This window comes from Scomber japonicus, chromosome 14 (genome assembly GCF_027409825.1).
Source record: "Scomber japonicus isolate fScoJap1 chromosome 14, fScoJap1.pri, whole genome shotgun sequence".
Taxonomy (NCBI): domain Eukaryota; kingdom Metazoa; phylum Chordata; class Actinopteri; order Scombriformes; family Scombridae; genus Scomber; species Scomber japonicus.
The window spans coordinates 25,548,429-25,561,200 of NC_070591.1; the positions used below are offsets into that span (position 1 = coordinate 25,548,429).

At 39.4% G+C, this 12,772-nt stretch overlaps 3 protein-coding genes across 3 annotated transcripts; 2 read left to right on the forward strand and 1 right to left on the reverse strand.

Annotated features, from left to right (window-relative positions):
* The first annotated feature begins 598 nt into the window (after positions 1-598).
* On the forward strand, positions 599-4,556 carry dennd10 (DENN domain containing 10). Its single transcript, XM_053332447.1, has 10 exons — positions 599-730; positions 820-874; positions 1,484-1,680; positions 1,787-1,866; positions 1,980-2,128; positions 3,450-3,561; positions 3,640-3,740; positions 3,908-4,015; positions 4,104-4,198; positions 4,284-4,556. Exons 2-10 carry the CDS (start codon positions 829-831, stop codon positions 4,449-4,451), a joined length of 1,056 nt encoding a protein of 351 aa, XP_053188422.1. The 5' UTR covers positions 599-730; positions 820-828; the 3' UTR covers positions 4,452-4,556.
* A 1,461-nt stretch (positions 4,557-6,017) lies between these two features.
* On the reverse strand, positions 6,018-8,886 carry sfxn4 (sideroflexin 4). Its single transcript, XM_053332449.1, has 14 exons — positions 8,747-8,886; positions 8,569-8,634; positions 8,427-8,483; positions 8,311-8,337; positions 7,946-8,000; positions 7,633-7,658; positions 7,487-7,540; positions 7,332-7,394; positions 7,056-7,124; positions 6,835-6,925; positions 6,571-6,686; positions 6,403-6,488; positions 6,213-6,330; positions 6,018-6,138 (listed from the first exon to the last, which is right to left on the reverse strand). Exons 1-14 carry the CDS (start codon positions 8,783-8,785, stop codon positions 6,061-6,063), a joined length of 945 nt encoding a protein of 314 aa, XP_053188424.1. The 5' UTR covers positions 8,786-8,886; the 3' UTR covers positions 6,018-6,060.
* Positions 8,887-9,365: 479 nt separating this feature from the next.
* Positions 9,366-12,747, forward strand: prdx3 (peroxiredoxin 3). The gene is made up of 7 exons (XM_053332448.1): positions 9,366-9,426; positions 10,817-10,928; positions 11,075-11,216; positions 11,425-11,560; positions 11,759-11,862; positions 12,300-12,465; positions 12,646-12,747. The coding sequence occupies exons 1-7, from the start codon at positions 9,391-9,393 to the stop codon at positions 12,694-12,696; spliced, it is 747 nt and encodes a 248-aa protein (XP_053188423.1). The 5' UTR covers positions 9,366-9,390; the 3' UTR covers positions 12,697-12,747.
* The last annotated feature ends 25 nt before the right edge of the window (positions 12,748-12,772 follow it).

Below are 12,772 nucleotides of genomic sequence, written 5' to 3' on the forward strand. Positions count from 1 at the left end.
AAAACACTACAAAATATTACAGGCAAGGGAAACTTAAAGCGAGTGCAGGTTCTGTTTTCCTAAACAAGGCTCAGTAAGACTCTCAAACACATTTTAGTTAGCATATTTAACTCATTTTTAAACATAGGCACTAAATGGGCACTGTGGAGCAGAGTAACAGCAACAGAGGAGCACTATGCCATCATACTATAAAGATGTTTAAAACGGAATAAAACCTATGAGAAATGTAATGGCTGGAATGCAGAGCTGCTCTTTAGTTTGTCAATTTTTAATGTGATTCTTAATTTTTGTTGAAATAGGTTTTTGTTTTTTTAGTATGTCTAATTCTCTTTTTATTTTTATTATTAGTCGTTTTTACTCGGGAAAAATACGTTTTTCAACCTTGAAACTGTAATTAGTTAACTGATAGTAACAAATGTATGATTTCATCGCTGCACATACACCAGTTGTTTTCATGGCATTTCGCAATACGATAGATTCTGGGATTTCCGTAACTTTGAACGCAACATTAAACTGTGAACTATCGCCACGCGTGATTGGTCCTGAGCCGCGTGTCTCCTCCTCCCGCGCGCTCGCGCACAGCCCTCCTGCCCCGGAACAAGGAAGAGAGCAAAGTGTGTTGACAGCAGAAATCACACCCAGTCCACTGACCACTTTAAACACATTTCCTGTCTTATTAAATCTGCCCAGCATCGCTGTCGGGCGTCTGGACCTTGCAGGAGCTCTCAAGGTACTTCACAGTATGATGTGTGTGCACAGACAAGCGCACAGTGGCTGTTTCTCTGCAGATAACTTGTGCTCATTATTGAACTCTTTCAGGTATGGAATATGGCAGCAACTGACACACAGTTTATGTTAAGCGTCGGATTAATCGGTAAGTTTCAGTTCACGGGTCAGTTCTGGGCTCTTGGTTTGTTTTCAGACTCACTGTATTATGCAGGAGCATCACATGACACCAGTGTGATCAAAAGTGTCCCATCAGCAGGGCTGCCTGTCTCTGACTGTGACACAGTTCATCACAGGAAGGCCTGATGTCTTTATATCAGTGTATTCAGATTCTTTCAGGAAACTTCAGTAACAGTATCAATACATACAACTATAGAGAAATAGTCCATTACAAGTAAAAGTCCTGCATGAAAAATGAAAATGAAATGAAAATCCTACTTAAGTAAAATATCACAAGTATTATGAGCTTGATCTAGTTAAAGTAAGTAAGTTAAGTACAATGAGTGATATAGTTAAAGTATGACAGTAAAAGTACATAAGTATTATGAGTGATGTAGTTAAACTATTACAGTAAAAGTAAATATTTCCCTCTTAAACGCAGTGGAGTGAAATATAAAGTAGCATCAAATGGAAATACTCAAGTAGCTCAATATAAATCTATTTAGTTACTTTCTACCACTGCTGTCTAACTATTATTGCTTCCCAAATATAAAGATTATACTATGACGTTTGTCTTTTTAATATATCCTCTACTCAGAGAAAGATGTGAATGGAGACACTCTATGGGTGTGGTGTTATCCCTCCGTGGGCTCAGAAATGAGGAAAGTGCTGCTGAGCAAATGCTGCCTGACCCAGGACAGCCGGGACTTCCACACCTTTGTGTTTGGTCAGTTCTGTCGTATGTGGTATTACATCAGCACAGTGGAGGTGCAGGAGCCTACAGCCCTCAGCAAGGTATAGTCTCCATATCCATAGAGTCCTCGCTCAATAAGTACAACACTTACACAGTTGTGAATCAGTATTTTATTTGATGTTTCTCTCCATTTTTTCCCCTTTCAAGGTCACTCACTTCTCTATAGTTGTTACAGCAAAAGACTTCAACCCTGAGAAGTACGCTGCACTCAGTAGAATACTCTGCAGGTAGTGTGCACTTATGTTATTTTTAAATGTGGCTCCAGGCTATTTGAAAAGCAGCATTGTGCTTTGAGGAGAGCTTCCTTCACTACAGTAGTTTGTTTTGATTTATTTTCCAGGATGTACATTAAACACGGCAGTCCAGTGAAAATGATGGAGGCTTACATCGCCGTCCTCACCAAAGGTATTTGCCAGAGCGACGAGAACGGCTCATTTCTAATCAAGGACTATGATGTACGGAAGGCGTACCTGGCAGGATCAGTCAAAGGTGAGACTTTAATGATGTCACATTGATACCTGTGCAGGACGTTCACTTACACAGCGTTGGGGAGACTTCCAAGAGTCATAAAAAAAAGAAAGAATGGTCCCTAACCCTAACCCTAACTGATGCTGCAAAGGTTAAGATAGAACTCCAACTGTAAAACAACAGAATCCTACATTTCCCATAATTCAACCCAATGACAGAGCTCTATGAATGAAAAATAGAAAAGACAATTATTAAGTTATTTTGCATTATGCCCTTTGTTATTATTTAAAGTAGGGCTGCAACTAACAACTACTTTCAATATCAATTTCTCATGCAATCATTTCCTAGATTAAGCAATCTTTTGTTTGGTCTATTTTAGTTGTCCTGAGCTCACGTGATGTCTCCAAATCTCGTGTTTTGTTTGATCAGTAATCCAAAACTCAAAGATATTCTGTTCCCAAAAAAAGCAGCAAATCTGAGACATTTAAGGTCCTGGAAGCAGCAAATTCAGCTTGAAAAGTAATGTTTCACTTTAATAATTATCCAATGATCAAGGTGATGATTACTTGATCAGCTGATCATCAGAAAATCAATATATTTTTGACAATTCTAGTCACTTTTTTAAGGAAACAAACCAAACATTTGCTGGTTGCTCGAATGTTATGATTTGAAGTTTCAGGCACTAAACGTAAAGTGAGGATGTGTTAAAAAAAATAATGCTGTAATGAGTTTTTATTCAACAGAAATCTAAATGAGATCAGTAGCTGGTGTTTTCTTGGAGAAGTTGCTGCAGTTCTTCTTCTTCTGTGGATTTTGGCCTCTTAGCTTCTTCTGTCTCTTCATGTAATCCCAGACTGACCCCATGATGTTGAGATCATGGCTCTGTGGCTCCTTGTTCTTGTTCTTTATGACCAATCAGATGCCTCCCTGATGGTGTTTGCATTATGGATAAGAATCTAAATCCCTCAAACTTTCACAGAGTAGTGTGTAAAATGACATAATGAATTACGATTATGGACTTTATTGGAATTATAACAGTATTTTCACTATTTTCTGACATTTTATAGACACGTTTTTACTTTTAATAATTGTTAGTTGCAGCCCCAAATTAATCAACTAAACGCTTGAGCTCTTATTTCCCATGACAAAGCAACATGTTCTGTTTCAGTGCTTGCAAGCAGAAAAAAACACAACTGAAACTGACTGACTTCTTGTTGATGTTTCAAAATGACCAATTCATTACTGCTCTGACGGGGGAAAAAAACACTTGCAAAACAACACAGATTCCCTCAGAGCTGAAGTAGGTCATCCAGTTTACTTCCATCTTTCTGCTCTATTTTAGACGTGGTGTCTCAGTTTGGGATGGAGACTATCATCCTGTATACGGCTCTCATGCTGAAGAAGAGGATTATCGTCCATCATCCTCGCATTGAAGCACTGTTGGAGTTTACGAGGTGAATTTGAGACTAGAAAAATCATAATTATCCTTTTACAGTCAGCTGCAAGTAACATCTTCATTCATTTCCATTCAGAGTTCTTCCGGCTCTGACGTGGCACAGGAAAGACTGGTCCATCCTGCACCCGTATGTGCACCTGACTGATACTGAAGTGGAGGATCTGAAGAGATGCCCTGGTGAGGATGCCCCCCTGGTTTTTAATGACTCTAATTCACAGTAAACCTTTGTGTGGTGGAGCCTCGTCCTCGTGGTTGATGATTAGTCACCATCTGCTCTGTGATCACTGTGATCTCATGGTGGGAAATATATTATTAACGCACCAATATGTTGGTCTTATCCACAGGGTACATCGCAGGATTCGTAGATCCTGAAGTGAGCAACAGATCGGACTTGTTTGATGTGTACGTGAACCTCCCAGACAGTGTCATCACGGTATCCCAGAATGCCAAAGGTACAGTATGTTCAAAGTGGAAACTGTTTGTTTCTACGAGCACTTTATAAGCTTTTCCCTCAGTCTGATGTTCACTATCCCACCACAGAGGCCTTGGCCATGGGGAAGTTACACAAGGACATCGGCCACCTTATCGTCCAGTCTGCAGAGGATGCTGAGAGGTCAGACAGTCAGGTCATCAAGGTGAGAAACATGTCTGTACTCAATCCACACTGTGAGAAATATAGTCTAGATTATCTAACTTAATGACCACATGTTTCATTCACAGGACATTTCTGTCAAGACCAAAGAGATCCTCGCCAACTTGGTGTCGCTGGCTGATGAGTGTGAAAACTCTAAAATCACACTGGAAGGTTTAAAGCAGCATCATTTCCCCCCGGCGACGGAGAATTTCCTCTTTCATTTGGCAGCTGCTGAACAGCTCTTACGGATATGAGGCTGTTTTCAATAGCTGTGCTACAGGACGACGATGTTCTCAGCAGCACGGACTCTGGCTGTGCGGCTGTATTTATATTGGGGTGGGTGGGTGGGGGGGGGGGGGGTAATTGCAGTTATCAGGGCATAGCGCATAGGATTCTCTCACAGTAATCTTCATGTGAGGAGGAAAAAGTGTCATTACCATCAAATCTTTGGCGTGCACCGCTGTGCTAACATGATGGTGACACATCTTGTACCAATCCCAGGATGTTTTTTTTATGTAATTGAATACAAGAGTTTGGTGGTATTCTATTTTCTTCTTTTTGTTAACAAATGTCATAAAAACAACGAGTATAGCTGGGGTATCCAAACCCTGATATATCTTATACCTCTACTTCATATACATTTATCTTTATCTAAAATCTACTAAAACACATCAGTGAGCCACGCTGTTGCACTGGCTGAACTGTTCACTAGAGCACCAAATGAGTATTAATCCACCGCTGAAAATAGTCCCGAGCAATTGTCCTACTTGCTTCTTTTTGACTTATTTTTACTAAAAACTACAGTGGCCAGCTGTTTGAGGAAATGACTCAGCAGTTTTTAAAAGATGAAATTATATATTTGTGACATGTCTTACCTTTTTTTAAAAACAAGATTTCCACCCTCAGCAGGAGTTATTGGGCTTCTAGATGAGTGTCATAGACAGAGCAGAGAGGTTAGAATTGAAGAGTAACACGTTGTTGGTTTGGGTTTTTTATGGGATTTGTTAACATTAAGACAAATACAACATCACAAGCCTCATCCTTGAAATTTAGTAGTTGTAATCAACAGGTGGTAATTTTGCAGCTGGCCCATTCCAGATGTGAATCTGAATCTGAAACATTGGGTGCACATTTCAATGTGAAGAGTCAGACTATTGTGCAGAACAGCAGCTGAAATGTTTAATATGTGATGAATACTTATATTATTATTACTATTATTAATGAATTAGTGAAATAGAAACTATGTTGTATGTGGTCATCAGATCGCAGCTGCAATAGGCGTTACACATGCAACATGTGACTCCATTTAATTTTTTTTAACAATGTCACTTTTTGTATTTTACTAATGACTGTCACGCCACTACGAGACTTTTTCAAACAGTGTTTTATTACAAGCATACGGAAAAAAGAGCTGATCCACATCTACAACAGATCAAATAATGAGTGATGCTTTCACTTTGATTAATATTGCATTATGTGTGTCTTGCTGTTCAGGTCCTATTTCTTTCTTGTTTGTTTTATATTATTCATGTTATAGTGCTGTTTTACTTTTGGATACATTTTCCAACATATTGCCAAAAGGATGGTTTTTGTGCCTCAGTATTTCAGAGTGCAATACATACAAATGCTTGTGTAACTTTTGAGAATTAAATGTATTTTCATGAATTGATGTAATATTTCCTATCAAATAATACAAATACAAATGCATCTAATATTCCAATTAAATACATTTACTATCAAAAATGATCTTCATTCTTCTTGAACCAGATTAAAAAAAGCTGCGTTTCATCTTTGGGTCTGTTACATCGCACACTTTGATATTTAAGAAGATATTTTTATCATCCAACTACATGAACGTGCTCCTCACAGTCCTCTGTGGTAGAATAAATGTCTGTCGACTGCTGCCGCCCGCAGCTCCTCCTCCACGTTTTCCTTCTTTATCTGTAAAACAAGGTCAGTGTCAGCTGAGGTCATCACAAGGATGACATCACAGCAGAGATGATCATGAATCTTACCTTTCCCAGTTGTGGAAAGAGACTGAATGACACCGGGATCATCAGACCAAAGATTAACGCCACGCTCATGTGACGGAGAGGAGCGACCATCAAGGAGCCCCTCTGGAAAGGTCTCGTTCTATAAGGGAGAGCAGGTTCAGTCAACAAGTGGAGTTTGGTTAAGGTGCTTTTTAAATAGAATTAAACTGACCTCTGTAATAGTGAAACCAGGAGTTGAGGAACAGCAGCGGTTGTGCCAAACAGTGCTGCTCTCGACAGCGCTGTTTCCCTTACAGCCTGAGAAAAGAGTAAAATACTATCCAATAAAGCTGCCAATATAAAAAAAGGAAAGTTCCTTTTCTATTAGCTCCTCTTTTACCTTTTCTCCTGCTAGTTTAGAGATGCCCACAGTATTCCCATTGGAATCAAACACTTTGATCCCAGCTTCCGACTCCTCATTTCTGACAGTAAACACATTGAAGAAGGCCAGGCAAGCTAGAAAGTGACACAACATGTTAATAAAGTCAATTACTCGATCCATGCCAGGTGATTTATTATAAAATCATATAAGCTGGCCATTCTATTTACTATCTGACATAAATCCAATGCTGCAGTATTTAAGTATTATAGACAAAGAACTGACCTGAGAGCGGCACTGGTAAAATAAACCTGAAGAAATTCTGGAGTGGTACGGTCCTCACATTGAGTCGGTTAATGATAATTTGAGGAAGGGCCTGAAATTAAAGGTACAGGGCATAAAATGATTAAATAGCAAACCAACAATATACAATATGATACATAGTACAAAGAATTTTACTTGAAACATTAGCACAGTTGCCGCCAACACAATCAGGCCGTACACACCCCTGCACATGTTGAATAAGACACTGTTCCTGCAATCAACACGAGCTGCCTCATAGACGTCTTGGTACCCTGGTGGCGGGTGATAAAGACACAAGGTGGAGATTAAGTGAAGCACAAACAGATGGAGGACTTCAGATTAAGGACTCCACATTGATTAGAGCATTCATATGTAACTGTCAAACTAGACAATCGAGTGGTGACATCAGTATCATCATCAAGCTGACCCCTGAACTTAGATTAGGAGGTATTTTAGTGATGATTCAAACAATGCATTACCTTCTCTGATGAAGAGTTTCTGTTTGTGTGGTTGAAGCCAGCGTTGTAACTCTGCAGTAAAAACTGTGAGAATGCATTTATATCATTATTGTACATGCAGTGTTAAAGCCACATCATATATTGTTTGTATTAACATGATGAATATGTGATAGTACCTGCCAAAACAGAGCTGCTTTCACACTGCTATGTGGCAAAAAGCTGGCAACAACCTGAGAAGAGATACATAGCTTCAATATTCCTCCTAACAATCACCACAACATCATGGTCACATTATCATAGTGGATTTACAACACAGACGTACCAAAGGAGCGGATACTGCCAAAAATGCTAGAAAGAAAATGAGAGAAGACATTACATTTTTTAGTATGCACGACACAGTATTACAAGGTTTAGTTTTAAATGTGTGAAGGCTTGTGTTACACTGCTGGAATTTATTCTAAGACAACAACCTGGACTAAAGCAGCTTCTGACTGACTGCATACATCAAATTTAAGTCGATTTTTAAAACTTTTTTAGGCTTTTTAAAAGACCAGCGGACAATTTCATTTACTTCCATAATTGTAATAATGGGGTGAATCTATTAAGGATTAGTTAAAGCCTAAATTTGACTGTACCTGGAGGGCGAAAAACCATAGGAAGCACAGCACCAGAGTCAGCATGGACAGACGACTGTAAACACAGTGACAAGTCAACAAGAGGGGGCAGTTATTACTGTGTCATCTGCAGTGGTGGCAGTAGTTTACTGCAATGCTTTAACTACATCAAGCTCATAACACTTTAATTCAATGTAATAATGTAGGATTTTTCATGCAGGACTTTTACTTGTAATGGAGTATTTTTACATTGCTGTATTGGTACTTTTACATAAAGGAAAGGATCTGAATACGTCTTCCATCACTGCTCATATGCTTTGATAACTTGTGGATGTTTATGCAGAATAATCAGTGAATTCAAACTTATTTTGCTACTATATACTTACGAGGGCGAGGTTCAGTGCATGTCTATCCTAGAAGAGGAAACAGAACAAACAGGTGTAAATAAATCAGAGATGATGGTCTTACCTCTGTGCATCTAGACTTTCAAACATAATCTGACCTCTTCATTTAGTTTCCCTCCTCTTCCAACACGAGCTTGGGCTTTCTGTATGTCAACCTGAGGGGAGCAGGATCTCTAGTTAAACCTCAGATATTCTCTACTCATCTCACATCAGTGTATCTCTGCAATCACTGTTACTCACATTAGAGCTGAACAGGGAGGTGGGATCTAGGAGATTACACCAGATCTTAAGACGACTGACGAAAGACTGGAAGAGAAGGAAAGATCACTTATTATAAATATCAGAGGAGCTATGAATACATATAAATAGACTGCATGTGTAAGATGATGCTCTGTATTTTATATCACTGCACAGTTACCTGTCCATGGCTCTTCCAGTACAGCAGATTGGGATCCATCACAACAACAAGAATATTTACTTCACATACACTCAGAGGTTTCAATACTATAAAGATACTACTACAATATACACAACATCTTAACTACATGTAGTTCTCATGCTTTTGGATTTCGAGGTCAAGTTGTAACTACTTCCGTGTTGAACCATGTGTTCAATGTGGGCGGGTTCATGAGACGTTCATGAAAGATCAGGAAAAATTGAAATGACATATTCTTTCACATCTCCACTTACAAATGTTTTTAGTTTATTAGCAGAGTCCAAAAATGAGAGCGTTGGACTCACACGTAACATTAAATATCACATACAAATACATTTAATGCAAAAAACTGGACATCCTAAACTCACAGTTGCATTTTATATACAATTAAGGCATTTTTCCAACACCTGATGAGCACCTGAAGGCAGCATATTACAACATGGTGTTTGCTTGTTTGTTATTGTTTATTTTACAGCATAATTTCTACCATTCACTGTCGTTTACAATTACCACACATTACATATATTAAAAATAAAGTTGCATATTTGACATTTTACACCTGCAGGCTCGCGCGCAGCACGTGTGTATGTGACGTCACAGCCTGCCCTTCACTGACACCATCCAAAATGGCAGCGAGCATTGGGAGCCTGTTCAGGACGTCTGTAAGTGCTACTTCATACAGTCAAGTGTGTGTCAGGAGAACTGTCACACACTGTCGCTTCACTTCAGGGTTTATGAATGAGTAGGAGAGCAGCATGCACAGTGTACACACGACCAACTTCGGTACCAAACCTATGGTCCGCGGCCGCTGCAAGGGACGCATAGGGTCCTCGGAAAAATACGCAGCGCAATAATAGTTATAGTGGTTTAATGTAGCTGCTGTTTTAAAGAGAACGAATGTAACAGAAAGGTTCAGCGCTTTTGTTTACAACACGTTGAGTGAGTGTAATGAGTAATTATGGCTGCACATGGTTGTGTTTTATTTAGTTTGTAGGTGCAGTGGTTGGCTTCAGTGCCCGGTGTTACACTTTATCTGGTGACCCATCTCATTGTGTGTCCGCCAGTGTTGGAAGAATGCTTTACTTAAGTAAAAGTAGAAATATCACAATGTAAAAAATGCTTCATTATAAGCAAAACCTTGCATTTAAAATCCTACGAGTAAAATAAGTAAAAGTTAGTTTTTCTAGTTTCTACTTTTTCTGCTTAGTTAATTAACTATGTAGAAAATCGGGCTGTGCCACACTGTAGATCGGCTACATTATGACTTTATAAAATATGAGGTTATTATGTGTCCGTTTTGTTTACTGCCTGCGTCATGGTTAAATAAGACGTTACTTAACTTGGTAGAAGGTGATGCATGTGGACACTTGTGTAACTGCAGATCTGAACCAGCAGCTCAGCAGTAGCAGTATGCTGACTGAGAGCATCTTTATTCCTTGTAACTGCACTGCTCGAGGGCTTTGTCAGAATACATGTGGACATGAACCTATAGTCAATCAATTCAATATCAAAAATAATGCTAAATTGATTATTCAGAATGCACAAATACATAAAGCAGGTGAACAATACAGGCAGAGCAAACCCCTCTGAAAATGTGAAGATAGGATATTGTAGATTGTTGTTATGGGCAAAATAGCTTGAAAACTGACAGTAACAATATTTCTGTGTAATAATATTAAATATGGGAAATTTCAGTCAGCTGCACCTGCATGAGGTGTTGCATCTCATCAAACTGGTGCTGCAGGATGTGGTCTCAGTCAGCCAGGAGAACCTGTTGATATCATTTTTGCTGTCTCATCCACTGCTACATTTGTTCATGAGACTCAGAACATCATAACAGAGGAGAGACATCTTTTCTATCTATTTAGGACAAATTCCTACCCTAACCCATCGTGGGACTAATTAAGGAATATCTTATCAAATACCTTTTAAATTGAGATCTGCTGATAATCACATGGCTGTCCTTAAGTCTACCCCTGTTTAACTGCTGCTCAACTGTCAATGATTAGACGAGTATTTGTGGAATATTAATGTTAAATTGTCTTTTCTCAGGCAAAGGTTGCAGCAGCAGGGCTGAAAGCTGCAGCAGCCTCTCAACATGGAGCCTTCGGTGCTGCAAGGATCCTCAGCGCTCCTGCACTGCAGACAGCCTGCTTCTCAACCAGTATGTCCTTGTTTTACCCTTTTTAATAATGAGCTGCACAGACAAGCATGAACATTATCTGAGTGTACACCACATGACTTAGTGAGTGATATATAGGCTTTATTTGTATATTAGCAAGTTGTGCTTATGATGAAATGGTGTGTCAGGCTCTTCCAGATGGGCTGCTGCTGTCACTCAGCCCGCTCCTGCTTTTAAGGGCACGGCAGTCCACAACGGGGAGTTCAAGGAGATGAGCCTCGCTGATTTCAAGGGCAAATACCTGGTCCTCTTCTTCTACCCGCTGGATTTGTGAGTACTGGAAATGATTGTCTGACATGCATTAAGAGAGGAAGTGCATACTCTGCTAGCTGTCCTTTCCTTTTTAATGTACATTTACATTAAAAAGCATATTTTCATAGAGAATAATGGGGGGGGGGGGGGACAGCCATTTCAACTCATCATCATCAACTCTCTGCTCAGTATGTTTGAACTTCTTCATGTGTTTATTCTATTGCAGCACCTTCGTATGCCCAACAGAGATCATCTCCTTCAGCGACAAGGCCAACGAGTTCCACGACGTCAACTGCGAGGTGGTCGGTGTGTCCATAGACTCTCACTTTACCCACTTGGCGTGGATCAACACTCCACGCAAGGTACGCTCCCCTCATTTAATGATTATTCAGCCACAGACACACGGTGCAAGGTTCAACACATTCCTTCTTTGATGTGGGTGTAAAGTAGTAAGTAGGTTACTAACTGACTGACTTGAAGGTGTAGATCATCTAAAATGCGTTGTTGTTATCATGTAGATGTGTTGTAATAATATGTATTATTTCATGTTGTTTTGTCAGACTGGAGGTTTGGGCAACATCCACATCCCCCTGCTCTCTGACCTCAACAAACAGATATCAAGAGACTACGGGGTGCTGCTGGAGAATCCAGGCATCGCACTAAGGTACAGTCATTACACATGACATGGCTTTTTTCACAAATACACACCTAACTCTATATAATTTAATTCACACCAAAAGTATGCAAGTATGTATAGTACTACATAACCTACATACTTAGTTTTTTCTCATATAGTCATTATATTACAGATATGGTTTGCATTTTATGTTCACTCAGTGTTATATATGGATGGTTAGACAGTTTGATGGATTAAGTGAACTTGCAGTGTCAGTGTAATAATCAATATCCAAAGTATCAGTTCAGTATTTCCAGTGTTAATTTATGCTGAATTTGTGTTGTCATTTTTCTTATTGCCTGTATGTTAGACAGTTTATGATGGATTTTTTGCCTTTGATTTTCTTGTTCTCAGTATTTTGTAGATGACTTCATAGCTGTTGTTCTTGAAAGATGCTTTATCATCATTATCTGTTGTCCCTTCAGGGGTTTGTTCATCATTGATCCAAGTGGTGTGGTGAAGCACATGAGTGTCAACGACCTGCCGGTGGGTCGTTGTGTAGAGGAAACCCTTCGTCTCGTGAAGGCATTCCAGTTTGTGGAGACCCACGGCGAGGTGTGTCCGGCCAGCTGGACCCCCAAATCCCCAACGGTGAGTTCCTTCAAACTTTGGAACCAAGATCTACTTTAATCCAGAAGTGAAGTATAAACGGTCCTCTGTTATTGAAATTCTTATTTTGCCATGTTATTTACTTTTAGGATATGTAACTGTGCTTCAACCACAATATTACACACTTTTAAAAATTCATCCCGTAACTTGTTTGTTTTTCAGATTAAACCGACACCAGAAGGATCCAAGGAGTACTTTGAAAAAGTCAACTGAGAAAGATAAAGTCGTTAACACTTATGTTAGTAGTAAATGGGTCATGTGTGTGTGAAAACAAATGTGCACTAGTTTA

Excerpts from the sequence above, each read along its gene's own strand:
- sfxn4 (XM_053332449.1), bottom strand. The coding sequence starts at position 8,785 with ATGGATCCCAATCTGCTGTACTGGAAGAGCCATGGACAG. Across the intron at positions 7,659-7,945 it reads TATGGTTTTTCGCCCTCCAG|CATTTTTGGCAGTATCCGCT; the intron begins GTACAGTCAAAT and ends TTTTCTTTCTAG. Across the intron at positions 7,395-7,486 it reads AAGCAGCTCTGTTTTGGCAG|TTTTTACTGCAGAGTTACAA; the intron begins GTACTATCACAT and ends GCATTCTCACAG.
- prdx3 (XM_053332448.1), top strand. The coding sequence starts at position 9,391 with ATGGCAGCGAGCATTGGGAGCCTGTTCAGGACGTCT. Across the intron at positions 9,427-10,816 it reads GGAGCCTGTTCAGGACGTCT|GCAAAGGTTGCAGCAGCAGG; the intron begins GTAAGTGCTACT and ends GTCTTTTCTCAG. Across the intron at positions 12,466-12,645 it reads GGACCCCCAAATCCCCAACG|ATTAAACCGACACCAGAAGG; the intron begins GTGAGTTCCTTC and ends TTTGTTTTTCAG.
- dennd10 (XM_053332447.1), top strand. The coding sequence starts at position 829 with ATGGCAGCAACTGACACACAGTTTATGTTAAGCGTCGGATTAATCG. Across the intron at positions 875-1,483 it reads GTTAAGCGTCGGATTAATCG|AGAAAGATGTGAATGGAGAC; the intron begins GTAAGTTTCAGT and ends TCCTCTACTCAG. Across the intron at positions 4,016-4,103 it reads GGTATCCCAGAATGCCAAAG|AGGCCTTGGCCATGGGGAAG; the intron begins GTACAGTATGTT and ends ATCCCACCACAG.